Source organism: Echeneis naucrates, chromosome 1 (assembly GCF_900963305.1).
Source record: "Echeneis naucrates chromosome 1, fEcheNa1.1, whole genome shotgun sequence".
In the NCBI taxonomy this organism is placed as follows: domain Eukaryota; kingdom Metazoa; phylum Chordata; class Actinopteri; order Carangiformes; family Echeneidae; genus Echeneis; species Echeneis naucrates.
In genome coordinates this window covers 17584567-17611643 of record NC_042511.1, presented here as the reverse complement: position 1 = coordinate 17611643, position 27077 = coordinate 17584567, and the positions used below count along the sequence as shown (strand labels likewise).

Sequence of the window (27077 nt, the reverse complement as noted above, 5' to 3'; positions counted from 1 at the left end):
TTACTTGTCCTCTGTGTGCTCGGCGATGCCGGCGGCGGCCAGCGCAGCTCGGTACTGCAGCAGCACACCTCGGACGCTCTTCACAAACCCCTTGGAGAGTGGGAAGAGGGGAAAGCCGATGTCAGGGTAGCCGCTGCCCTCTGGGAGGAAACTCCGGTAGCTCTTTCTCCGTTTCTTTGGTCGCACCGCTGGCTGGCATCCCGTGGAGGCTGCGGCCCCCCCACTAACTACGGCAGAACTTGATTCTGATGTCCCGCCGCGGACTACAGAGCCAGGCACCATGGAGCCAGCCCTGCTCTCAGTACCCAGAGAAGTGGTGCTGTCACAGTCCGAGTTCTGACTCAGCTCCTGCTGAGATGCTGCTGTTGTGGAGGGACTCAGCCCTGAGTCCTCCAGCTCCTCCTCCATAATACTGGTAACTCCCAACCCGGGGCCTCCCTCCTCCCCTGGCTTGCTGGGGCTGCTGTGGGCCACTGCCACAGGACCTGGCCCCAGGGGCAGCTGCTCATCCAGAGGCTCCACTGATGAAGGCCGGTCTTTTGAGTGTGAGGCCCTGCAGGACATGTGCGCTGCGTGGCCACGCTCTGCGGCGTCGTTCAGCTCGAGCCACGCCTCAAGGCGATGGACAAGCCGCCAGCCATTAGAGACAAAGTGCTCCTGGATCTCCTGTTTGAAGACTTCTACTGGATTCTGCAGAAGCTGCGTCATTGACTGGACCATCTTGATTAGAGCCATCTCATTGTAGCAGCGGCTGTTCTCATATCCTTCCTGGAGCCCTCGGTCACTGTCAAAGCCCGCCTCATTATAGTAAGGCTCATTGACAAGGATAAGGCCTGCAGGGAAAATACATATATATATGTGCAAAACTGTGACAGTGACACTTGAAAATTAATGCAACAAATCAAATCAAAACAGTCAAAGAACAAAGCCAAGTTTCAGTTGTACTAGAAATACTTTCAGTAAATATCTGCCGTCTCACACACTGAAGGTCCAAGTGAATTCTGCAGTCAAGCTGACACTGTAACGTGTCCACAATTACAAACTTGTTTTCACATCCAATCAGGGGTCGTTCCATCACCGACAGCAGACTCACAACTTCTCTTCTGTCTTGACTTTGTATCCTGTCTCCATAAAGCCCATTTTGCTTTTAGGGCGGGGGTTTCAGGATTTTCTAACTGCATGATCTGCTGATGATGCCTAAACTCATCTGCCATCTTAACTGACTGCTCCTGTTTATTATGATTCACTTTTAGATTGTTCCACGTCAACCTTATCATTTAGGTGTTGCAGGCAAATTATAACATATTTATTCCTTTTAACAGTAGAAAGAAAATGTGTCACTTGCACATTCTTTGCTTGTTGATGATGATGAAGCATTAAAATATCTATTTGGAATTAAAACAAAGTAAATTTCAAAGGAACAGATCACTCCAAGTGCCGCTTCTTTCACTGCACTTCCCTTGATGCCTTTCATCAACTTCAAACTGCACTGTCACTTTTTTACCCTATCTGCGTTTAACATAAATAATGCTGCCTTCTGTCAGACATGCAAGATTGCAGATATGATTTATGGACGTGGTGTCAGGTCTGTGTGTGAGTCAGATATTTTTGGTTTCATGACTGTGCGCAGCACTGCAACTGAGAGCAAATGAACACTTGAATAAAACATTTATGGGCTGCAGATAAGAGAGGGCAGATTGTGTGTGTGTGTGTGTGTGTGTGTGTGTGTGTACCAGCGCTGACCTTGTATTGAGATGAGGACTTGCAGAAGACTGGACTTGCTGGTCCACCTCTCGGTGCCCTGTGGATCATATCAACAACGCTAATTAGCACCAAAAAGAAAAAAAAGGGGGGATGACATGAACTTACCATTCAAATGCACTGATCAAAATATCAGCATTGATCCAAAATAGAGCTGAAACAAATTCTCATTTTCATTATCCAATACGTATTATATTTATAGGAATCAATTCATTTTATTTTTAGACCATAGATGTAACATTACAGAAATTTGGAAAAAAAAAAATTTAAATGAAAGTAATAATAATAATAATAATAATAATAATATACTAAGAGTACATCTGCAAATGTTTTCTTTGAATTTTAGCTAACCATTAGCTCAAATTCAAAGATATTTGTAAATACAAGGCGTTTGAAGCCAAGTGGCACTTGAATGTTTAAGCAGCGGGACAGTTCTTTTAATTAGAGATTGACTCAGATCTCTGAGGCCAAACTGCAGGTTAACCTTCTGTCAATCAACACTCACTTTGCCAATCCAGGTGCCCAGCAGACTGACGCAGACCTTGCCGTTGTCGTAGAGGTTGGGATTGAGGCGGCCGCTGCACTGTGACAGGTAGCGGAACAGAGGTGGCACAGCTGGGTAGATGTTGGGCAACTGGATGTCAAAAAGGAACAGACCATCCTCATAGGGCGTACGAGTCGGCCCTTTGATCAGAGCTGAGAACAGGTCCTATGTCGGAGAAAGAGCAGACACTGATGGAAGGCTTTTTCAATGTTTATTGCCAGTTGACCCTTCCCTTTCTTTTATCACTATAAAATACTAATGCCGTTGAATGAAAAGCATTGAGAGCTGTTTTGAAGCTTGTTTACTGTTTAAATTGTTCAGACTGAGGAACCTACTACTTCTCCTTTGTGCTCCCTAAGCTGACAGTTCATCACAGGCTTAATCAGGCTTAAAAAGTGTGAAACAGCGTGTCACATTTAGGCAGGCGATAAGATAGAGACCCACCATGCGATCTTCAAATGTTTTGACCATGATGCCGTCTGGCAGTGATGTTGCGAGAAGAGCCATTTCCTTTCTCACTGTGCTGAAGAATTTCTTGGCTTCTGCTGGCTGAAACTCCATTTTCTTGAATGAGTGAGTGTCTGTGTCAAAAAGAAAAGAAGATTGGTTGCTGAATAACAAAGAAAACAAGTGAAATGTAGATAAGTATAACTCAGTTAATATGGGCAGTGAATTCATCAAGGTGACAGACAAGAACGGAAATAAGGAGATGGCCACTATCACTCATTGTGATGAAGAAATGTGGGGTTGTTTGTGTGGAATCTAGTGCTGAAATGCCACCTACATAAAACATGAATCTCACAGAACCTCACATCTGAGGTTGGAGCTCTGAGCTCTACAACAAGTGTTTCATTCAATCAGCTATTAAAACATAGAACAGAAACCAAATGTGACAAAGGAAGGGATCAAAGATGGGGAAAAAAAATCTCTCTAACCTGGTGCCCATTCCAGTACGGAGAACACCTCTCCCTTGGCGCTGGTGAAGGTGACTCCAGGTTTGCCACCGCTCTGCTGGCACAGTACTGGTGTCTCACTGAGAAACTCACTTGGCCACTCTTGTCCACTGACAGGGGTCTGAGGCTCCTGCTGGGGCTTCTCCTCCCCAGGTCTCTCAGCCTGAGAAGTGACAACAGGAAGGTTAAACACATTCTAATGACAAGAGCTGGTATTCAGCTACTCATCTATTTGTTGCGCATTGTGTGCAAGATGAATCATGTTTTAGATCCCTCTAATACCAACCTCTGTCCCTGCACTGCCACTCCCACCGGCCTCCACCACAGCTTCCATCTTCTCCTCCTCCACGATAGCCACATTATCCAGCGTCTTTCTCAGGTTCTCCTGCAGCTTCTTAATGTCGTCCAGGAAGCGTTTCTCCTTGGTGGGTTTCTCAGGGGCTGTGGGCATTATGGAACTCGCTACATTAGTTGTGGATGCTGGTTCAGTGGAGGTTGGAGACGTTGGCGAGCCGCCAGTCCACAGTTGCTCCACAGTCATGTTCTTCAAGCTCTCCAGAATTTTCAAGGCCTCTTTTAACTCCCTAAAGCCCCGAGAAGCACCGTCTTTGCTGGCCTTCTCCGCTCCATTGACTGCACCTCCAGGAGTCGTCCCTGTGAGGGCAACAAAGAACGAGAGCATAGCAAACAGCCTCAAGATGGAGAAATCCAACACAACAAAGGTAGAACATTTTCTGTAATGTGATATTGACTATTGTTCAACATCTTTGGAAGCCATTTTGATAAAAAGGTCATTTTATCTTTTTGTTCAAAATTTTAGATCCCATCTATCTTCATTGTATTAAGACCAGGAAGCCTCCAGTCAGTTATAGCTTACCATTTTCAGCAAGAAAATGCTAAAAGACAGATTTCTGTTACTGTCAGCAAATCCCACAAAATACCAAAATCATCCAAATGTTATCTTTTCAGTTCTATATTCTCTACCTTTCCTGTGGCTCTCACATCCATTTGGCTTTTGTTTACTCAGACAATACTAGTTAAGAGACTTTTGTAGATAATTCATAATGAAAATTAGCATTTAATTCTTGTGGAACTAATGAAGGATCATCCTATCTTTGGCATTATGTTTTTATTGGAATGTGACATTTTAAAACATGGGTTAGGGTTTGAAGATGTTCTTTCTGTGTGGTGGGCTATTTATTCTTTTTCTACATTGTCTTGTGTCATCATTCTTATATATTGTGTGTTTACTGCAGAACATGCAATTTAGTGAAAATTTCCCTGTGGAATTATGTACATTTCATTTATTTATTGTGTAAATATAACCTTTTATTGACCAAAGTGGATTACACTACAATTTCATTGCATTTTAGTGCAATTGTATTGTCTTTAATGCGATGACAATGAAGACATTGTCTCTTATCTTTCCCTTAATAAAAAAACAAAACAAAACAAAACAGGTCCGACACGAATAACAGAGCCCTGCCATGTTTTATCACCAGCTGACAGCGACATACAGTAGATAATATTAGAACTGATCTTCACCTCCTCCAGCAGCAGGACTGGCAACAGACACAGATGCCTCTCCCTCCTCTCCTGGGACTCCTTTTGTGGGGCTGGTGACCCCAACTTTGCTACCCTCCTGTGGGGGGATGATGAAGGTCGTGGAGCCAGTGGGTGTGGGGGTCGGGGTTGCTGTGTCAATGACATCCACATTGTTGATGTGGTTGTCGTCCTCAGTGGTGAGGCCGTTATCCGTCTCCCAGCTGTCGCTTTCATCCTCCCACTCCTCTGTGGACAGGACGCTGCTGGTCTCCTCCACAGAGTCGTAGTCCGTCTCCTCAATCTCTGACTCCACATTGTAGAGGTGCTGTGTGCGTTTTCATTAGGAGAACCTCAGCAACAGACATCTCACATCTATTATCAAATATTATACTGGCTTTCATCAAGGAAAGATGTTTACCTGCGGCAGGACGATGGTCATAGAATTGTCTGCCCACACCACCTCTACTTTACTGCTCACATCCACCCTGGACACCTGACCTACTGACGTCTGAGAGGGTAGACACAGACATGACCAATACTGACAGCCAGAAAAACTAAATTAGGCATCTAGATCAATAAGCTAAGGCTGTAGATTAAACGACAAGTAAATATTCTTAATACCATAATATATCCTGATGTGGAGTAAAAGGAAGCTAAAAAATTGTCAGAGCAATAATCGCTTTCAAGACCACATCTCTGAGTGAGCTGCAAGAGAGTAAATACCATCCAACTAATTTTCTTCATGTCAGTAGTTGATGTCTTTCAAAGTGTTGCTAGGTTTTTTGTAAGGCAAAGGTAAAATTGATGGAATTTCATGAGGTGATAATGTCGACTTTATGATGATTTGACTTCATAATGTCTCCTACATTTGCTCAGTGAAGGCAGACTGAGTAGTGGAGCATTTTCAGTGCAGTACATGTGAATGCTTCTTTCATGTACGATGAAAGAACCGTAGAAGTATTTTTTGTTGTTGCTGCTCTCACTTCATTTTCACAGTCATTCTGTCCGTCCTCCGAGTTCCATATCCTGATGACGATGTCTGTGGTGCGGAAATGAAAATCTGGATGATCTGCAATGTCGTACACACTCACATCCTCCTCCACACCGATAACCTGGATTAAAACAAAGACATCAAATCATCTGCTAACAGTTTTTCAATAAAATATAATGAACAATAAAATCCTTTTCCTCTCTCTAACACACTAGAAAACATTTTGACTGTCCTTGTTATCCTGACCCACCTCCACATCGTTGCTCGAGGAGTTAAGTTTGATCCACTTGACAATACACGTTCTGCCCTTGTGATCACCAGACTGGATGACACCATACACTCCTGGGTCCTGGAGGGCTTGAGCTGAGGTGAGAAAACAAACACAAAGAGTTTCAAGAACAAAACAAAGTCACAAAAGACAACCTCTAAACATTAAAACTTATCTGAATTTGTCTGGAAGGATCTGTAAAATCAGAGCTTTTAAATAAATCCCTGCATTTTCAGGCCACTCCTCAGGTACAAGTCAAGAAGTCACTGTTTCAGCAAACGACCTAGATACCCTCGTCAGTACTAGGTGTTAGAGCAGCTTCTATAAAATAACCTCATCACTGTCCACAGGGACTAAAAAAAACTGACATGCTGCGTCTTCACTGATCTAAAAAGTCTAATGGAACAATGCAAATATCAAATTCATCAGTTCATTTTTGGTTCAATTAAATTTCCTTACGTCGTTTGTCTACTACAAAGTCCCCGGGACAGAATTCATGGCTGTCGAGATGCTGAATGGGGATGAGGTCATTTGATCGGATCCCCGTCTCCACCCGCCCGTCCTTCCACATGACATTGGCCGTGGTCTTTGTGGATACAACTTCCACTGCCACTCTGTGTATAAATGTACACACGCACAGGTCACATTGATATATAGCATTTTATGGTCCAGATTTACACAGTGTGAATTGTTTATTATATTAAGAACTACATCTCTCCTGTGGTCACCTCCTGCTCATTCAATTGAAAAGGTAAACTAAAAAAAGTTATTCCTGCTCTATACTTCTCCAATATTTATCCAGTCTTCTTTTCTAATAAGCCCTTTATCTTCACCCACCACAAAATTGATCTTTCTTCTGTTTTCCTAAGGAAGTGAACTGTTGGAAGAGCATTCAACCAATTTCAGCTTGCAGAAAATGAAACTTACCAAATACGGAAAAATAGAATGACAATTATATATTGTCACCCTGTACAAGGCATTCTTTATTTCTGACATTAATTACATCTTGATAAATAATGGTAGACTGTGAAAACATCAATATATGATACAACAGTAATGGTCATGCTAACGTGTGACATGAGTGCAGAAACCCTTTTACTTTGTCTCATGTTGATCCATCTTTAAATTATTCAACTTAAAGAAATAAAAGCTGTCAATAATTTGACAGTGTTCAACATAAACATAACTGTTCCACTGGTATTATGACATCATGATTTTAAGTTCTAGTTTGCTGCTTCCATATCTAGAGGAATATCAGCATATTCTCCTTGCATCACAAAATATGGAAAATGATAGATCTGCAATAATTTAATCTATGAGATAAAAACTGGTTCAGTCACTGTGGAGAAAAGCAGTCACTTGAGAGACCTAATGAGCAGCTACATACAGAGACGCTGCCAACAGACAGAAACACAGAGGTTAGTACTGGATTGCAGCAGAAGCTAAAGCTAAAAGAGAAAAGCAGAGGCATAAAAGAATGAAGAATGAGGACCCACCGGTCTCCAGGCTTAAACTCGCGGGAGAACTTGGTCCTCTTCTTCTTGTGCTTCCTCTTCAGGTTACGGATGGAAAGTGGGATGCTCTTCTTGCGGTTTGTTCCCAGGCCACCACTCTGAGAGGAGGCTGTGGAGCTTGCAGATGAGGTCAGAGAGCTGCAAACGGAGGTCCAGTCACAGGTTAATTATTTTCACACGTAATGTTTTCAGGCAACAATTTAGAAAATGTTTTTGGTCCATATAGTGTCACTTGGTAAAGCTCCTATGAGCTCAATGTAGGTTTTTCAATCTTCTTATCCAAACAATAGTCCAAAAAGGGAAAAAAAAAAAACAAAAAAAACAAAAAAACAAAAAACAAACTGCAGATTCTCTTTTGAGAAGGTGAACAAGCTAAGTCACTTTTAGAAGATCACAGCAAGTTGATCAGCCAAACTTATAAAAGATTTTTCCATTAGTGAATACTTGTTCTGTTTAACTACATACCACTATTCATTAATAAAAAGGTGATAGTTAAATTATGATTAAGTCTGTGCTACTATTTCCTCTTTCACCATTAAAGACTCATTGAAATTATTAATTAGTAAGTAGCTAAACTTCAATAGTTATAAAAATGTAATATAACAATGTATAACTGACATTGAGAGGCAAAGGTTGTGTACAACTGCAAGGTGTTAAGCAGAAGAATTAGTCATCATTCCTGCCTGGCAGATTCTTTTGGCTTTTAGCAGATCATCTTAAAAGGTTGTACCTTTAAATAGATAAAACTGTGAACCAGTAGATTTAGCTTATAAAACTAGCTGTGTAACCCTAAGCCTGTCCAACAACACACCACAGGTAAAACACTCCAACACAGCTGCTCAGATATTCCCTGAATCAACATACCTCTCAGAGACTAGAAGTTTTTGTTACCATGCTCCTGTATCAGATCGCACTGCACTTTACAAAAGCTAATGTTAACTATCCATACATTTTTAATGGGCAAGTGGCCGACTCTGGTCGTTCGTAAAGTGCCTCGCTCATTTCCACAGTCTCACATCAATCATCATACAAACAAACAACGAACCTGGTGTCATCAGTGTCCTCTGCAGCCTCATCATCAGCATCCTGCTCCCCGTGTTCAGCTGAGGTGTCGTTGGTGTTCTGAGGGTCTGATGGGTTCTGGGAGGGAACAACAGGGCCATTGTTGTTCGAATGAGATGAGTCGGTCTGCTCTGACTTGTGTTCTCCTGTTGAGGGTCAAAAACACAAAAGTATGTACCAGCATGGTTTTAACAGATTTTACTAACATTCATGCAGCAGCTTGAAGATGAAACTGCTTTCACATTCAACTTTTGAGAGACAGACGTCCTCTATTCTGAATTCTATTCATGTTAGATGCCACATTCTTCTAAATGTGGTATCTAACATGCCCTTCAGCACGATGCCCAGTTTCCTCTGTGCTGTACATTTTAAGCTTCTTAATGCTCATAGCTTAACATTCAATGTTCATTTAACTCCAGTTCATCTGCACTTGATTCCATTTATGTCTCAGTGACGTAATGAGATAATAAAGGCTCTGACCACGTGCATGGCCAATGATATATTGTGATAACTAGTGCAGCAGCATTCACAAAGGCTTGACCAACTCATTGGACCAGGCAGATTCACACATTCAAACTTGTTCAGCAACTCCTTAAATGTTGGGGCATTTCTGAGACACAAAGACACAGTACAAAGATGTCTGATAATTATTTGAAGCGTGTACTGTATTCTCTTCTGCTTTTTTGCTCGGCATTTGATACCTTGTGTGTCAGCGTTCTCCATCTTTTTCCCCAATTCCTTCTTGAACATCCTTTTTAACTATAGGAAATAAACACACAGAGTCACAGCTTGAAGAGGATCAGAAAATGCTTTGGGTGCTGAGAGTCTGTAATGAGAAGGGGGAAAGGCATTCATGGGTGACTTGCTTAGTATAATAAACATCTACTGTTTAATAACTTTTTGCATAAAGCCAACAATGTGAAATGTTAACGTGTGCAATAGGCTCAATTTTTACAGAACGTAACAAGTATGTCATTTATAAAAACATAAATCTATCTATAAACACGCCTTATTCACACCTTTCTGGCCACGGGATCTTCTGGCAGGACAGCTGCACCGTCAGGTCCTTCACAGGTAATCCGTGTGGCATCTCCCTTAGCAGGAAACACATACAGGGCCCTCTCTCCCAGCTGCCTCTGGGTGTGGTCATAGTAGCCCAGACGTCTCACCCTAAACACAATCAGGAGAAAAGCATCACACCATGGGCAACAAAATGCAAAAGAAGTTTGTTTTGTTTTTTGTTTTTTTTTTACAATTCCTTGATATAGATTAACCAAAATCTGATATCTTGGAAAAGAACCAAATTTGTTGCATTTACTAATTTATTTCAGTTATTAAAGCTACAAGAAAGTTTTTTTTTTTTTTTCATCAATCAACTACAGTGACTACCAGAAGGAATACTTAAATGTGTGTATGAAGAAAAGGCTTGATATTTCTACTGACCTGCAGAGATTTTCCTGTGTGATGGTGGAGGCAGGTGGATAGACACTGTCAGAGCCTTTTGGGGAGTAGCTCTTTGTGATCCACGTCACCTTCAGTTCAACAACCTTCACCTGAAGAAAACAAAACGACACCGCAGAAGCTATTACCACAATTTAACATACATTGTGAAGTGTTATTTTAAGAATTTCCCATTCTATGTTTCCCTTCTCCAAAAGAGAACTAGGCCTGATGGTGAAGATTACAGTGACCCAGACTCATGCAGAGCTAAAATGAAAAAAAACCTCTACAGTTAGTTCGTGTGAATTTATACCACCATCATGTCATCAATGTAGTGATCTGGTGCCATAATGAGAAGGCAGATGTGTAATGCAGAGAGGAAATGACCATTATTGCTATCATCATCATCATCATCATCACTGTTGTCTTACCTCCTCTACCACCACCCTGAACTTGCATTTCCTGCTGAGGACAGGTTTGACACCTGACAGCCACTGTACATTTGAGAAGACTTTGGCTGGACCAATCAGGACCTGCCCTGGGTAGAAACCATAGGCCTCATCGAAAAATAGACCCTGAAAAATAATACAGCAAAACAATTATGAAATGCCACTTTTAACACGTTTATGTTTCATATTCAATACTCCACAATCTATAAACTACAACCAGAACAAGTAATTCCATTTCACTGCTTTTCTCAAATGTTATCTGTCCCTGATCGGCAGCGGAAATGTTCAAGTTGCAGCAGAAGAAAAAGATCCACTGAAGTGACAGATGAGAGCTCACAGCTACGTACCGAATCACTGACATGCGGACAGACATCGTAAAGCTTGGCACCATCTTCCACACTCATGGAGCACCTGAAGGGAGGAGAACAGAGAGACAGTCAGTCGACATTCACTGGAGTTGGCACTGATGAATGCCTGCCAGCGTGCAGGCACATGGTTTACCTGGCTCCATTGGAGAGCTTCAGGATGATGTGATTAGTCAGGTCGTACACCTTCCCAAGCCAGAAATCATAGGCAATGTAGTCGCCGTACATAAATGACTGAAAAACACAATCACACAATCTTATTCTACCATTCTACCACCAAGATACCATGATCAGTATGTTTTCAAAGTATGTCAAAGTTACTGGAGTTAATTGAATTATTTAAAAAAATATATATATTAAATTAATCTGCAAAACTAACCCTACTGAAACACAAAACAATCATCTGCATGACTGACTGTAAAAACAAATCTCCAATCAGCCGCACAAATTAATTCTAATGGTTGGTTGGTTGTAATGCGGGTGGACTTAATACAGTTCTAACAGCAAGAACTTGCTCTTATTTCATTAGTCCCCAAAATATCGTAATTTTTTTATGTAGTATATTAGCATTGTGTCAATTGTTTCTGGTAATTTGGCTGGAAAAACTGGAACCCATTAAATAGAGCATTGCAACAAAGCATTGTTACAAATTTTTGGTTGTTGTATTTCCAGGAAATTTTCTTGGTATGTAAAAAATGTATGTCCACTGAAGCACAGTGTAACAGATTTACTACAAAGTAAAAACTTCCTCTCTTACCCAGATGTGCTGCAGCTCTTTGCTGTTAACTGGATACAACACACAGTTTGTTCCCACCAATTTCACTGCACACTCAATGTCAATGTTGGTCACAATACCACACTGGTTGTCCTGTAATACAACAAAGCAGCATGTCACCATCTCTATCACTACATTATCTACAATCCAGTATCCAAAAAGAAAGAAAATTGCAAAATGCTTGTGGTGGTGTCCAACAAGATCACTGGTTTGATGACTTGTGAACCAAAAAAAAAAAAAAAAATCAACTGAATATAAAAGTCTTGTCAAGGTTTAATGTTGCATTCATATTCAGATTGAGCTGTTTCACCACATTAACATAATAAACCTCCTTTTAGTCTTCTGTTAGTGTCAACCTGCAATCATATTCCAGTCATGTCCGATGCAGCAAATGGAACAGAGCAGTGAGAGGTGACATGACTGACAATGGGAGAGCTGATTGAAAAAGATATGGCACTAAGAAGACAAAATGAAAGAGGGAAAGTGGAAAGGGAACGAGAAACAACAAAAAAAGCAGACTGAGGACTTCCCTTACATTTGAATTGTTCCGTCGTACAATGTCTCTGATGACAATTGATCGATCTTCAAGTTTCAGCTGTAAAAGAAAGTGCAAAAAGTTTAGAAACTGGTGCCTAACACAGCTGGATGACCTCATTTTAAGGCTCCTCAGACCGACAGAAACCACTGTCTCAGAAACTGGATCATCATATTCTTGTAATAAACCTTCCTGCGGAGGAGAACAGTGTATATCAATTAACATGTGATGAACCATTTATACTTACACCATGACAATATAAATGATATGATTTGTCACACCTTCGTTCTGCCCCAGCTCACAGCCATGAAGACTGCAACATGCACAGTCAGCAGAGCCTCAGTGCCCCCTCAGAGCAGATTAAAAGGTTTTGCCATCTAAACAGACACATTTCGCTGAGCTGGCCAGCTTGAGCCTCTTGTTTGAGAATCCAGCAGGATGATGAACACTGAATGTGTTCAGAATGATGTTGAACATTTCCTCAACAAATGATTTAATCAACACGGATACAAAAATTGCATTTTGAACAAATAAGCGGGTGTATTGATCAAGAACTACAAGCCAGAGACAGACAGAGAGAGACAAAGGGCAGACGATTGCAACTTTTGGGCTAAACTTGGAATGAACTAGGATCCCAGAGGGCAACCATGTTCCTGTGAGCTAAGTTTTGCTGTGTCACACTGTGTCGGCAAACATTCAGAGCAAAAGCTGCCCTGAAAAGAAAAACCACACAGGGCTATAACAGTAGGCTCCAGTTATTACAGCTACAGACCAGTCAATGAAACATAACCCAGGAAATTCAGTTAGAGTAACATTAACAACAACCAGGAGGTAAACAGTTGAGGATGACCTCACCCAAGAGGATAATGTGTCGCATATGTCCAACTGGCCAAAGCAGCATCTTGCTGGATGCATTACTCTGCGCTCTGGCAAAATCTGACAGCATGGTTTTCAACCAAAACCTGGAGCACAAGTGCTGTCAGGAAAAATAATTAAAGGCATTCAGGGACAAGAAAGGGAACCTGCAATATATGAAGCACTATGACTAATAATAGATTTGACATATGACAAATAAACACAAGCAATACCCTGAGTTTGGATCAATTTCCACAAACTATAGTATAAACTAGCAGAGTGACCCTGCTTGTCCCTGAAGCTGTATTTTATATCCCATCAAAATGTCACACAAAGTCATTGAGTCAACACAGCAACAGGAACTAACTGAGAATGGTTCTATGCCCTGCTGATATACAAAAAGGCAGTGGTGTGCCTTTATGATGAACCTTTTGTGGGTTATATCAGCTCTAAAAGACACCCAACACCAAGAGAATTCCTTTTTCATTCAGGACAAGTAGCTGCTGATCTTTAGTTTTCACAGCTTCTCTGCTAGTCTATTATTCACAGTGCTGATCCACAAGGTGATATAAAGGAAACACACAAGAATAAACAGTGGAGTTTTCCTTTGTTTCATCTCATCATTTCTTTTGATGTGACAGAAAGAGGCTTGTGTTGGAAGGACATTATATTTCCACTGCAGCTATATGTGAAGTCACAAGGTGCAACTGCCCTGGTTAACAATGTAGCTTTTTGTGCAAATTTTGAGTACCTTTTGTTCTCTCTTTTATTTCTTTATTTTGTTGGTTTTTGATAATGTATAGTACCAATAAAAAGATGCATTTCAACTTTTTTCAGTTTTCATTGTTGCTTCAACACAGAGACAGTGATGTTACAACACTTGTGTGTGAACATAGAAACACTGTATATATACTGTATGTATATGGGCTTGAATGAAGAAATGATATGCTCTTGCTCATCTCACTCAGCTCAGGGCAACTTTTAGCAGCTTCAGGTGACCTTTGGACAATAGGTTTGCACAGGTTTGGGTCTCACCACTTACATGGAAATTATTTTAAAATTATTATAGCCTGTTTTAATGTATTGTGTCAGCTGGGTTCAGAAGCTCCTCAAAGTAAATGAGTTGACTTTTAAATGAGTTGTTTTTAGCTTCCTCTTAAAGGAGTCGTTTTGGCTGAGTTGATTGCCATTGGGAGTTGCTTCCAGTAGTGAGCAGTGCATTGTTTAATTTAACTCTCAACTTCACATACTGCATTTTTCTTTGCATAAAGAATTCAATTTGATGAAGTGAAGCCATGTATTATTTCTGTGTTTTGGTCAGAACCACAATATTTACACCTGTTTACTTAAATTTACAAGTTTAGGATATTTTCACTCCCTCCCTCTTGCCTGAAGAGAGGGGGTCAAACAATCCATGGAACCCAGTGGGTAAGGCCCCCAACGTTACGGGCTGCACTGCTCCTTCAGCTACTGAAGTAGGTGTCCTCCATAGAAGGAAGGCTGCTGTGAGTGATTTTCTGGGCGGTTTTCACTGCCCTGTGCTGTGCCTTCCTGTTAGCAGCAGGGGTTTTGTAGACTGGTGTTTTTTTTTTGTTTGTTTTCATTGAGGGGAAATTTAAAGTGGACAAATTTTTCTGTTTTTTTTTTTGTTTGTTTGTTTTTTTTTTTAAGAGCAAGGGGGAGATAACCATCCGTCGAGATCTGCACCCTAACATTCGACTGGTACTAACCCAACCATAAAATTCATCACTACAGCAAACCAAATCAGCTCTTCCCCACAAGAGGAAACATGGCATTTCCTTCCAACGGGGAAGAAACTGATCTTTAGTTTGAAATTTATCCCCAAAAGCATCGAAGTCAGACACACACAGACTCATAGTCCTCAGTGCTTGGCAGAGTTTGTCTCAGTGTAACTCTACTCCACTGAATTCTAGGAGAGGAAAAAGCACAGAGTGAGTGTGTGTGTGAGTGAGAGAGAGAAAGAGATCGATGGGTCGCCATGTTCCCTTGTAAGCTATTAAACAGCAGCCTGTCTCCTCCTCATGTCTCTACAGCTGGAATTACACATACCCTTTCTCTCACAAACACACTCGCTTGTACGCAGGCAAACAATCCTCTCTTCTTCCTCATCTACACCTCTACACTGAGAGAAACCCAGAAGTAAAAAACATTTTTAGATGACTATACACACAGTTCACTTCATTAATATTCTTTCAGTGCATTGGCTGCACTGCGCTACTATGGTAGTAATGCCACTCACCAGTTCTAAAACAGTGTGTTTCAATCAATGGCATCTACACAGTAAAGGGGCTGGTACAGCCCTAGACCACCAAGGACCATGACAGGACCTTTGCCAGCTTTATAAAATATAACTAAAATGTGACTGTGCTGGTCAAGAGCTGCAGAAGAACTGTAGAAGTAACTGGTAAGCAGAGTTATAGATAGTTATAGTATTATAGATATGAAGCCAAAACGGTCAGCATCTATTTGTTTTTTGTTTTTTTTTGTGGCATGGTGAGTGCGACTGATTATGTCATTTACATGACATCATAATTTCAACAATATGCAAGTGTTTGGAAGAAGAGACTGCCTCTCTTGACTAAACAAACCAATGATGCACCTGTGGAAGCATCTACATGCCATGGTATTTAGGTTTCTCAATAAGATGTAATATCAAAAAAATTTAAGGAGAACACTGACGTTCAAATAAAATAAAAACTACAAAACTAAAAAAGGTAAAAAGCTCCCAGTTTATAACAAAAGAAAACTGAATGATGAAGTGACCTCCAATGTGATAAAAGGCCTTGATATCATAAGGAAGTCATGTTGTAAAATCTAGATAGGAAGCAGATAGCTGTCATCTGGTAGGGCAGGGTGGTTTCTACATGTGACTTCAACACACATTCAGTTTCCTCAAGAACACATACTGTATAGATCCAAGGATTCAAGGAAAGCTTTAGTTTCAAACAGACATGTCCTCCATACACTACACTGCACTTATTAAAACAAGAAACAATCCTAATTTTTCCCTACATCCTCAGTGACAGATACTGACCACATTCATGCAAATTCACGCTGCAAAACGATCCAATATCTAGGCAGCTAGGTTACACGAAAGCACCAGACTGTTGCTATGGCTCATGACAATGACAAGAGAGGCATTGAGGTGGTGGTGAGCACGGCATCACACAACAAAAAGGAAAGACATGCCCCTTTGTGTGAATGGATTTACGTGCATACATGTGTGCAAGTTTGTGGGGATCAAAGGCAACCCTGGGGACTTGATCCAAACTGATAACACAGAAGCGGTCAGGCTGACAAGAATCGATAGATGACAGTATTTGCTTTGACTTCCTGGCCTAATTAACACAAGTCATTATTCAGGTGCGATATGAGTGTGGGGGGGGGGGGCACTGCAGAGGACTGCAGCTCAGGGCCACGCCTATTCTACACTCCAATGGTTTGTTTACCACACTGGGGTTCCTGATACTGATTTCAGTGCTATTTCTATACTAAACAAACTGTCTAATCCCAAAATGACTGAAAGGATTCAGTGGTAATGTACTCGTGGTGCCCATCCTCCATTTCTATCCTCTAACACACAGTTCCCTGTGCTCTATGTTTGTCTTATAAGTGAAAGTCCACCCACAGATGCTGTTGAATATTAAATATCGATCAGTGATAACAAAGGTGAAGTCATCATGCAGCAGTACTCGCTTCATCTCAGCATTGTTCCTCTGGCAAATCATGGTCCTGGCAAACAGCTACAGATTTGGCAAACTGAAAATGATTTCTTTATAGTGGTGAGAATAATGAGAAGATATTTAAGGTTAGGGTTAGACCATATGAGAAGCTTTATGGATCACTTGTTGCAGGATAAACATATTATTCAGGCCTTATTCATAATACATAACAAGGCACAACAAAAAGGGATGTTTAGCTGAAATGACTGCAACAACGACACAGGTAATGACTGTAAAGTGTTAAACAGCTGTTAGGCAACTGACCAGTCTAACTTATTATGGTAGTAGATCCTGCAGCACCATCCCACAGAGCCTGTGTAGGCCCACTTTAGAGATACACATTAGAGAGTCACATTTTTAAACCGATTCACTTCTCAGTTGTCCATCTCTCCATTAACTGTGCCCTAAACACAAAAAATATGGCTATAGTCAGACCAGCAATGTCAATACTGATTTACAAACCTGCCAGGCATACATGTATGTATTTGTTTGTTCATGTTAAAGTGCTCACCTCCTGATCTCTGGTCAGAAGAGCTGCTGCACATCCTAGACAAAACGGAGGGTTAGGTCATCACACCAGACAATGACTAAGCAAAGAGTAAACAAAAATAAGAAGAGCTTTTTTGATACACTGCTACCTAAATTCCTTGAAAAAAATAAATACAATCTTAACCAAGGCATATTTGATGAGGCTATAAACAAATGAATCATCAATCAGTTCTCACACCCTCATTTCTTCTTTTCACATCTCCAGGACAGATCTGTCTGACTGAAGACTATTGATTGGGACGCACAGGAAGAATGCACAGCTCTATTAAAAAGGGAGCAAGCACAATGCCTCTTACACTTGGAGACCACAGGGGAAGGACTAGGGAACTAACAGTAAACAGTATTAGAGGAGGACAGGACTAAGGGAGCTGCATATTAGGACGAGAAGAAAGGACATAAACCAGCAGAATCTGAAGCCAAATAGGAAAAGATGGGGTTGTGAAAAGGCTGATAATTTAAGATGGATAAATAGAATAAGCAATAAAGGATGGTGAGAAGTATACTCAAGAGATTCAATCATGAAGATGAAGAAATAGATGGAAAAAGTGAGGGGAGGAAATGTGATGGGGAGGAGGGCACAGGGAGAGGTAAAGAGGGTGTGATGGGGGAAAGTGAAGATGAACAGTGAACGAGGCACAGAAGAGACAGCAGGCAGCCCAAAATGTGGGAGATCGAGACAGATCCCAGGAGAGAGAGAGAAAGAGAGTGAGGAACCAAAGAAAATATAAGGGCCAGAAATAGACAAGCGTGCAGCAAACACAGCAGATAGTGAGACAGAGTAAGGAGGGGAAGTTAGAGGGGGTTGAGAGTGCAGAGAGTCTCCCCACTGGGCAGGGCCAACACTGCAGAGGAAAGAGGGAGGAAAGAGTAAGAGAGAGGAGGAGAGAGAGAGAAAAGGGATAGCTAGAGGAATGGCAGGATGGGTGCAGGCTCCAGCAGCGAGGCAAGTCACTTCAAAGTGTGTGTGTGTGTGTGTGTGTGTGTGTGTGTGTGTGTGTGTGTGTGTGCGTGCGTGTGCGTGTGTGCGCGTGCACCAAGCCAGAGATAGAAATTAATGGATCATATGAGATCCATTAACATGAGCTGGACAGAGGGAGAAAGAAGGTTTGAGATCAACAAAGTGGTGATTGAGAAAGGGAGGGATGAAGGAAACTGGATCTAGCATAGGAGGAAGATGAGGAAACAGGGAAGGAGCAGAGAGAAGCAAAAGAACAAGAAAAATGGAAGACAGGGGCTAAGGGAGGAGCATATTAGGGAGAGGAAAAGATGAAGGAAAACATAGGAAATTTACTGGAAATACATGCTGCTGGCATCATCTTTCATGTGCTAATAAGTGTGGAGGTGATCAGCAGGGAAGGACTATGATGTGACTGATGTGCGTCAGTAACACAGACGCCAAGCAGACATTTATCATTTATTTAGCAGACTATTATTTGATATACACACTATATAGTCAGTAATTTATGACCTAACGCATCATGGACATGCCTTTATGTTACATAAATGAAGTGGAAAAGAGGTTTTTAAATGTAAAACTAATTTAGAAAATTACAATTGCATTCATTTTAGAAGGGATATGGACACAGAATAATGGTTGAGGACTCTTCATCGAGACAGGACATGATACAGGACAGAGGGAGAATAGAAATGAAGAATATGAGAGGAATGTAATGGAGGAGGGGAGAGAGGAAAATTTGGATTGTATTATTGCAGAGACAGAGAGCACACCAGGTTCAACAATTTGACCAATTCACACCTGGACAACAAGTCAGTTTCACTGTGAAAGCCTCAGAGGATAACAGGCTGAAATGCATTTCCTTTTCTCTTATTATGCTGCTTCCTTCACCTGCTGAGCAGGATCATCACCTAACTACAGGGTGATATCCTCTGTCACACTGGCTCATTGTCTGATGACAGAGACATCAATGTCTTGAGAGGAAACTGAAGTAGAGGAAGATGAAATAGCGGCTACAGAGTTTGCCGTTTGATAGAGGAGGATACACCAAAAAAAAAGTGGGCAAACTAAATCAATATGCAAACTTGTAGCTCTACTTGAATTCACATTTCAAATGTAAAACTGGGCCAGTACACTTAAACAAAACAATGATGAATGAAGGGTCAATCCAGGCATGTGAACTGAATCATGACATCATAGTCAGATAAACAAACAATGTGAAGTCAATAACAAACAAAATCTGCTTCAGTATTTATAATACAGAAAAAGTCATTGCTTATTTTGTTTGAATAAATGGCTATCCAGACTAGGTCAGAGAGTCGTAGTAGGAGGTAAATAACTAATCATTCACTTAGTTTCCTGAACTTCTATTAACAGCAACTCATTTTAGGGAATTGCATTCATTAAAAACAAAGACATCAACCCTTTCAGATTTTTATCAAACAACTGCAAAGCAACGCTGCAGCTGTTATTCTTCTTTTCAGATGAACCATGTAGCAACCACAACCAACAATGACAAAGACTGATGTCCCAGATTACACCAACGTCTGCCAGCCTACGCTGAACACCTGCAGACAACTCCTGATCTGAAAGATGCACTTCAACAATTATGAGACTGTCTGAAGCCAGAAATGCTGCAGATTTGCAGCAGAAATTACAGTTTGAAATATCTAACAGAGACTCGGAGTCAGGCACTACATTGATTTCAGAGGCCAAAAGCACCTTAATGCATCATCATTTCTGATCAAATGCCACGAGCAATGAGGAAGGATAATACAAACACGCACAGGATCAGTATAGTTATTTGGATTTAATCTGACCGATAAAATGGTTTACACACTGCATTAATTGGCAAGCGAAGACTAAAACAGATATCACAGATTCAATCACTTTTTCATCTGCTTACAGGAGAACTGCTGCAGTCACTGCACAATACTGATTGCTGCTAAAAAAAAAAACAAAACATTGTAACTTGATCAGGGAGAGAAAATATGACTTATGTGTTGCAGAGTGTAGTTTGGTTAGTTCAGTCCTTAATATAATAAATAATAATCTTAAAAGACATCTCTGTGGGTCAGTAGGGGCACGTTGCCTCCAACCAGATCTACTGAAACTAATTTTGGCTTTTTGTCTTAAAAGCATCTACGCATTAAGATGATGGCCTTCCCAGTGCTTGCAGCTAAAATTTTTTTGGAGAGTCAAGTGCCCAACACGATTGAAAAACATTCCTGTGATCATAATCTGAAGATGCTGGCAGAGATCTGAGTGGGGTAGTGACTTGAATGTCATTCATCAGTCAACAAGGGTATTAGACAACGGTATTTCTATTCTGTAATCTAGCCTGAAATCTGTAGCTGGATGGATATATACAACCAGGATGACAGATGGGAGGCACCCTTCTTTTCAGTGCATCAAGCACCTGCGGTACTCTCACCCTTCGTATACCGCTTGTATTTAATTTACAGTTTTCCATATATTATCAGTATGAGAAAAGTCAGATAACTGCCCTTTTGACAATGCAAGCTGCTGAAAGGCCATTTTCACGTTTACAGACACAGCAAATGTAGAACAATTTGATCTGTAGTGCAAATGCAACCAGGTGCCAACGAGACTGATGGCTTATGTATGACATCATGCCTTTCCCTGCTAAGGTTACAGGACAGGGGGTGGGGAAGTGGTACACCAATGTATGTAAACCTTCTGCCATCCGCCCTCTTAAAAACAACCTACGACTGCTGCTTTAAATCCAGTCGTTTCTTTGTCTGAATGCTGCACTGCACCTTTTATTGTGTTATATTGGGCTGTACAGAACGCATCCTTCACTGTGGTTGTGTTTAAATCCTGACTTGTGCAGGTGCTGTCTGTAAAACCTAAATAAAGACTATTGGCACAATAAAAGGTAACAATAAAGGCAGTAAAACCCAGGAGTCTCCTGCTCACTTCATAAACCATCAATGGTTTTTATTTCAAACAAAAAAAAAAAAAAAAAACAAAACAACTCTCCCTATCAGCTGTAACTGAACAATGTAAAATAGGTAACGAAAATTTGAACTTTTCTGACTGCCCCACAATAGTGGGGACTCACAAAAGTCACTGACTGACTGAGAGCTCACAATTCATCACTGGACAATTCATCATTGGAGTCGGACTGATGCTCTTCCAAAATTAATTGCTGCAAATATTTTGACAGAGCTCAGTCAGCTGAGGTCACTGCTCAATGTGTGCTTTCAAAAGACTTTCTAGTTTTCTAAACCTTTGCACTGAGAACACAAAGGGCTCTGGGTTTGTTTTGCCTCTTGCCTTCTGTCCTGCCTTAGATGTCATACTTCTTGTACCAAGGTGCTTGAACCAACATATAGAGGGAGCCACAGCAGCTGGTAATATTGGTAACAATTACTGCATTTCAAGTAACATTGAACTGCAATGTGTCCATTATCCAGGGAAGCATTAGAGGAATTGCAGTGTGAAAAGGTTGGTGACTAAAGCTCCATTGGATGATCCATGGACCATAAAAGGAACTAAGCCTTTCGTGTTCACTCACTATGCCAACAAGTCGTTTCTGTTGAGCCACATTAAAGAGACAAGGTTTGGTTATATTTAAATAGGACAACATCCAAATATTCTGTATATTTAATATTTATAACTTTCTCTCTGACTGAATCACAGCATTGTCTTGGTATTTAGCTCCAATGTTTGGTGATTGTGCCTTTATAAAAGCAGGGCTTTACCTGTTCCCAAAGCCTATCAGCTTTGACATGACTAGAAATTCAACGTATGGTCTAAATGGACCTAAATTGATACCTCTCCTTTGTTTGATAATAGAAGAATGAGTGCAGCATTATTGGAAAAACTGTATAATATTGCTGCATCTGTGAGCACAGAAAACAGGAGAGACAAACAGATGAAGGGCTGAAACCAGACACCAGGCAGAATTTAAATAGATGCAGTCCAGCAGTATTCTAGGCTTTGACCTAATCTTGTTTTTCCCCCCAAACTGACAAAGTGGCCGAAAATCTGCAGGCAGCCAAGTGGAATTTATTAAACACAAATCAAATCAGTCTGACCGTGACACTATTCAGCAAAATATATCTTTAGGACTGCAAACATGAGGACACTGTAACAAGAGAGAGCAGCAAAACAACAGGGGGCCTAAATTTAAAATGAAATGGGAGCAGAAGATGGAACCTTAGCAGCTCAAGGACTGAAAGTCTGTACATTATCATAACAGCCATCTGGCCTGCTCGAAACATTACCTCCTTTGCTGTCAAATTATTTTGTTTCAATTCATTTTAATTTTTCCCAATGGTTCTGATATCAGGTACTCCTACCTACTCAGTACTTTCACACTGCCCATTTTCTTCATGTCCTCGTCCTATTCCCCATATTTCCCCCTCTGCAGGATGGTCAGCGGCTGCATCCTGCTTTAGCCTCCCTATTGTCATTGTTAACACACCAGTCTCCTGCTCCTCCCCTTTGACCTGCTCCACCCCACCAGTCACAGAGCTGCATGACCAGGCCCTCACAGCTCCCCTCCACCACTCTGCCTTGACACCCTCCATAACAGCCTAGCAGACAACTGATGCATAGCAGGAGTTCCCCCAACAATATCTATTAAGTTCTCAGTTGCATGTTCAGGACTATTTCAGTTAATCAGTGACTGATAAAACCCCAGCTTAGAAAAGATATGCTGCTCCCTTAATACCTGCCACTGATAACCACCTGCTGCAATGTACTTCTGTGCTTTGATGGAAATTTCAAGGTTGTGTTGCAGCAACGGGAAGCTGAGGTAGGCAGAGGCTGCTTGTTCTCTTGGCTGCCTTTGGCCAGCCAAGAGAACAGCAGAGGGTTTTTAAAAAAAAAAAAAAAAAAAAAAAAAAAATTCAACCATTTGCTGTTTCAGCCAAAGCATTATAACACAGAATATATAAAAAATCCTGTGACAAAAGTTAGAGCACTAACATAAGTAGACTGAGCCCAGAGCAGGAGGTCTTCAGTTCAATTCCCAACCAGATGGACAAAGGGACTTCCCGTCTCTCTCTCTGCTTCCTCCACGAGAGGGGAGAGGCTAAAAATGACCCCAAAAATAATTAAAAAGAAAATGTCACATTAGCCTAATCATCTGATGTTTAATTTACGACACACAGTGGTTATTTAAAGAACATCTTATCTAGTTCTTACTAGTGCAAGGTAGAAATTGTGGTCAGTGTGGGGCCATTAACAACATTTTGTGCTTTAAAGTGGTTCAGATCAGGGAGGAAACTAATCATCTTGTTCCACAATCAAAGACAACACAAACACAGCGTCCTTCTCCTTGCCCTTGGAAGATGAAGTCTCTATTACTGTCTTATTGAAAGCTCACAGAAGGTTTAGATGTGTTGAGGATGTGCTGATAATACTTTAATACTAATAATACTTTAAGTACAACAGACTGAGGATACTGTATATGACTGCTGTTCAGATGCTTTAGGTAACAGAAACAGCCATGCTCCTGATTCACTACAAACCAACAGTGGAAGAGCAAGCAGTGCATGCGAGGGGTCCATGTTCAAACCTGCACTGAAATGCAGATCTAAGCTCCATCCCTCCTCCATGTTTCAAAACATGAAAAAAAAAAAAATTATGTGATAGTGTTAGAGTGCAGTAGTGAAAGGCAGACATGTTACCATATGGGAGCTACTGGTCCAACTCTCCCACTTTAGAGGTTGGTGATGCAAATTGTTCTGAGTGTGTGAAACAAAGATTTACTGTTTCCCACACAAAGCTACAACAGCCATCTCTGCTAAATTAGACTTTGTTTCGTAAATGTAATTGTGTAAACATGATGCGTGTGGTTAATTTACAACAAAACAGCCAATGCACTGAAAGCAGAGTGCTTTCTAAAACGATGCACAGCATTATCTGTTGTGTTTGTGTGCATCGGTTTGACCACTCAAAATGTACAGAAATAATAGTATAGCAGTTATTTTCCTTTCCAAGCTGTAAAAATAAGATGAACTTAGACAAAAGTCGCCTTTAGTAACATTTTTGTTTAGAGCATCGTTGATTTTATATTGCTGATGCCTCCATGATGCAGAAAAATTTTGCTAATCAGCCACATTTGGTCACAGAGCCTTTACATTAGCTCACCAAAAAAAAAAAAAAAATAATAATAATAATAATTAATAGATTGGTTAGTCAATGTTGAATATGTATGTCCATGAATCCCTCTACTGCCACTTCCTCTTTCCAGCATAAAGACGATGAAGACTGACATAAAGCAAACTCAGCTTTCAAGCAAAGTGCCAAAGAAACAATTAACACTGTGAATTAATTTGACTGACCATCTTGGATTATTTAAAACGTCTGCCTAAGAACTGCTGTCTCACTCATAACAAAATTAAAATTTTTTCTATAGAAATTGTAAAACTGGTTTTATTAATCCCAAGAGGAGTCCTGACAAGTGAGATTTTAAGTCTCAGCTTTCTCTCCACTTATTACTCCTGAGGAAAGAAACATTTTAACCGTGACACCGCCTGCATAATAAATACAACCCAAATTTTTGTGGGAAAATCATCTTGCAGATGTGCAACTTTGCTTAGTGCAGGAAGTAATTATGAATTATTGATCAGAATCTCCACCATGCTCTCAGGATATATACAACCAAGACAACGTCTAATGAGACAGGACATGTTGTGTAGGCAGATGGACAAAAATAAATCACACTGTTGTATGCACTTATACAGCACAGCTAAACTACACAAACGCCACTCCAGAGTGAACTTCACAGGCATACACACTGGCAAACACTAGATCCTTTGGGGACACAAACTAGTGATGACACAGCAATAACAGTCTGTGTGGTGTGTAAACATTGCCATCGTTGTTGAAGAGTCTTTGTTGGGACAAAGGTTCAGTGATGCTGCGGCCAGAATTTTACTCAATGAGCCAAGAGGACAAAGAAAGACAAAATAGGCTGCTAATATAGGCGTCTTCTAGTCCCATCCAGTGTCTCTAAAAATCAACTTGTATGAGCTTGTTCTAGAGCAGTCCCCCTCTACACTCTGTGACCCTTTCCAACAAAGCCCAAGAGAAATCTAGAGAAGTGCTGGACAGTATGGATGTCAGCACGTCTCACATTTTATTCATGACTTACAGTAACATATTATTTGACTGTAGAGAGAAAAACTAAATGAAGGAAACTGTGTGAGTAAGGGAACAGCCATGAAAGAACTTGGTCTTTGCCAAAAATTACCTGGAAATTACGACACAATTTTCATATTTCATTTCAACATTGTAAATATTTGTGCCTTGTTTTATAGTCGTCTTTAAAATTATGGGGTTGACCAACATGAGGTGCTACATATGGCCTGAAGAAGTTATTAAATTATATAGGTTTGTAAATATTTGCTTGTTTTGTTAAGTTTACATGATAATTACATGAATATGTCCAGGTTTCAGACTGTTACTGCACAAACAGGTTAATTTGTAGGTGCCACTCCAGGATTTGGTTATTTATTTTCACATTTGAATGATGAAACAGATTTCCAAGGTTCAATCAGGACTAATCATTGTTAGAAATTATTTAATGGCATTGGGTGAGAGTCCAGAAACTAAACATCGATATTCATATATTTTCTTTCACCTAAACAACATCTCAATTTCCAAATATATTCTGGCCTTGATCTATAAGAGAAAGAGAAGCAAGTTCTCATCAAAAATGGAACAAGTAAATAAATGTTAAACAGTGTTTACTTCTTCAGAAATTACTGTAAAGCCCGAATCAGATGAGGATATCCTCGCCTTGTCACAATGGCGACTGAGCAGTCTGGTTTGAAATGGGGATGCAGGTGTATATGAGATGTTATGGAAATAAACTTAAACTGACACACAGAGTTTTGGTCACAGGCCAAGTCGCACCCAGCCTGGGAAGTTGACTGAGTCAAAGATGAGCTAACCTAAATGTGTAAAGTTTGTAGCAGGGACTTGCAGCCGCCCCGGGTTAAAGGGCTACCGGCCGGAGGCAGTCCGACGGGTCGGGTCTGATTAGCTCGGCAGCCCCAGCTGAGTGACATGAGGCTAGGAGCTAAACGGCTAGTTAGCATGCGTGCCTGGATGCTAACCAGTTAGCGAGCTGGGTTGAAGGTTTCAAAGCAGGCGGATTAGGTGAACCTGATCCCCCAGGGGTTAGCAGATTGACCCACCACCTCAAAAACCGGCCCCGGCAGTGAGACCAGAGCAGCCCCATCATCATGCTCAGTGTAAACAGCTCACACGTTTGCTGCGGTGTGGTACCTTTGTTTCCCTGATGTCCTGCTTCCCTCCTTCAGGGTACCACTGGACGCGGACAAACCCTCTACCCAGAGGCCGACTCGGGGAGTCGGCTGCGCTTTCGGTGTCCGAACCCCCCTGTGCTCGTCCTCCTCCTCCTCCTCCTGCTCCACCGCCGCTTCCACCACCGCCGCCGCCGCCGCGTCTCCCTCCACCATCGTCTAGGTCGGAGTCTGAGTTAAAATCCTCCTCGCCATGGATCATCCGTACGAGGCCAAACCGGACTGAGCCGCGATACCGGCCCGAGACCAGGTCGTGAGAGAAAAGCAGTCGCTGGGAGCCGTCCGCCGTGGGAGACAGGACCATGGATGGGGGCTCCGAGCTCGGGCTGGCCGCGGGAGAGAGGCCCGGGCTCGGGGATGCTCCCGCATCCGATGCTACGGGCTCCGCCATCGCTGCTGTTGTCAGGGAGTGATGCTGGGGCGCGAGGATGACGGAGGAATGAAAAAACTGGAACCTGGAAGCA

The 27077-nt window shown here is 41.3% G+C and overlaps 1 protein-coding gene across 1 annotated transcript; it reads right to left on the bottom strand.

The window, feature by feature from the left end:
- Window positions 1-27077, bottom strand: ube2o (ubiquitin-conjugating enzyme E2O). Its single transcript, XM_029511817.1, has 22 exons — window positions 26576-27077; window positions 12203-12262; window positions 11650-11760; window positions 11029-11126; window positions 10875-10938; window positions 10510-10653; window positions 10082-10191; window positions 9658-9808; window positions 9340-9397; window positions 8622-8784; window positions 7559-7714; window positions 6522-6676; window positions 6045-6157; window positions 5787-5915; window positions 5222-5311; window positions 4804-5128; window positions 3545-3912; window positions 3241-3421; window positions 2750-2886; window positions 2267-2470; window positions 1744-1801; window positions 1-833 (listed from the first exon to the last, which is right to left on the bottom strand). Exons 1-22 carry the CDS (start codon window positions 27002-27004, stop codon window positions 1-3), a joined length of 4137 nt encoding a protein of 1378 aa, XP_029367677.1. The 5' UTR covers window positions 27005-27077.

What these genes read in the sequence shown, in the direction of transcription:
- ube2o (XM_029511817.1), bottom strand. Translation starts at nt 27,004, where the DNA reads ATGGCGGAGCCCGTAGCATCGGATGCGGGAGCATCCCCGAGCCCGGGC. An exon ending in TACGACGGAACAATTCAAAT is followed by an intron (nt 11,761 to 12,202) that starts GTAAGGGAAGTC and finishes GTTGTATTACAG; the next exon opens with GACAACCAGTGTGGTATTGT. An exon ending in TGGGCACCTGGATTGGCAAA is followed by an intron (nt 1,802 to 2,266) that starts GTGAGTGTTGAT and finishes TATGATCCACAG; the next exon opens with GGCACCGAGAGGTGGACCAG.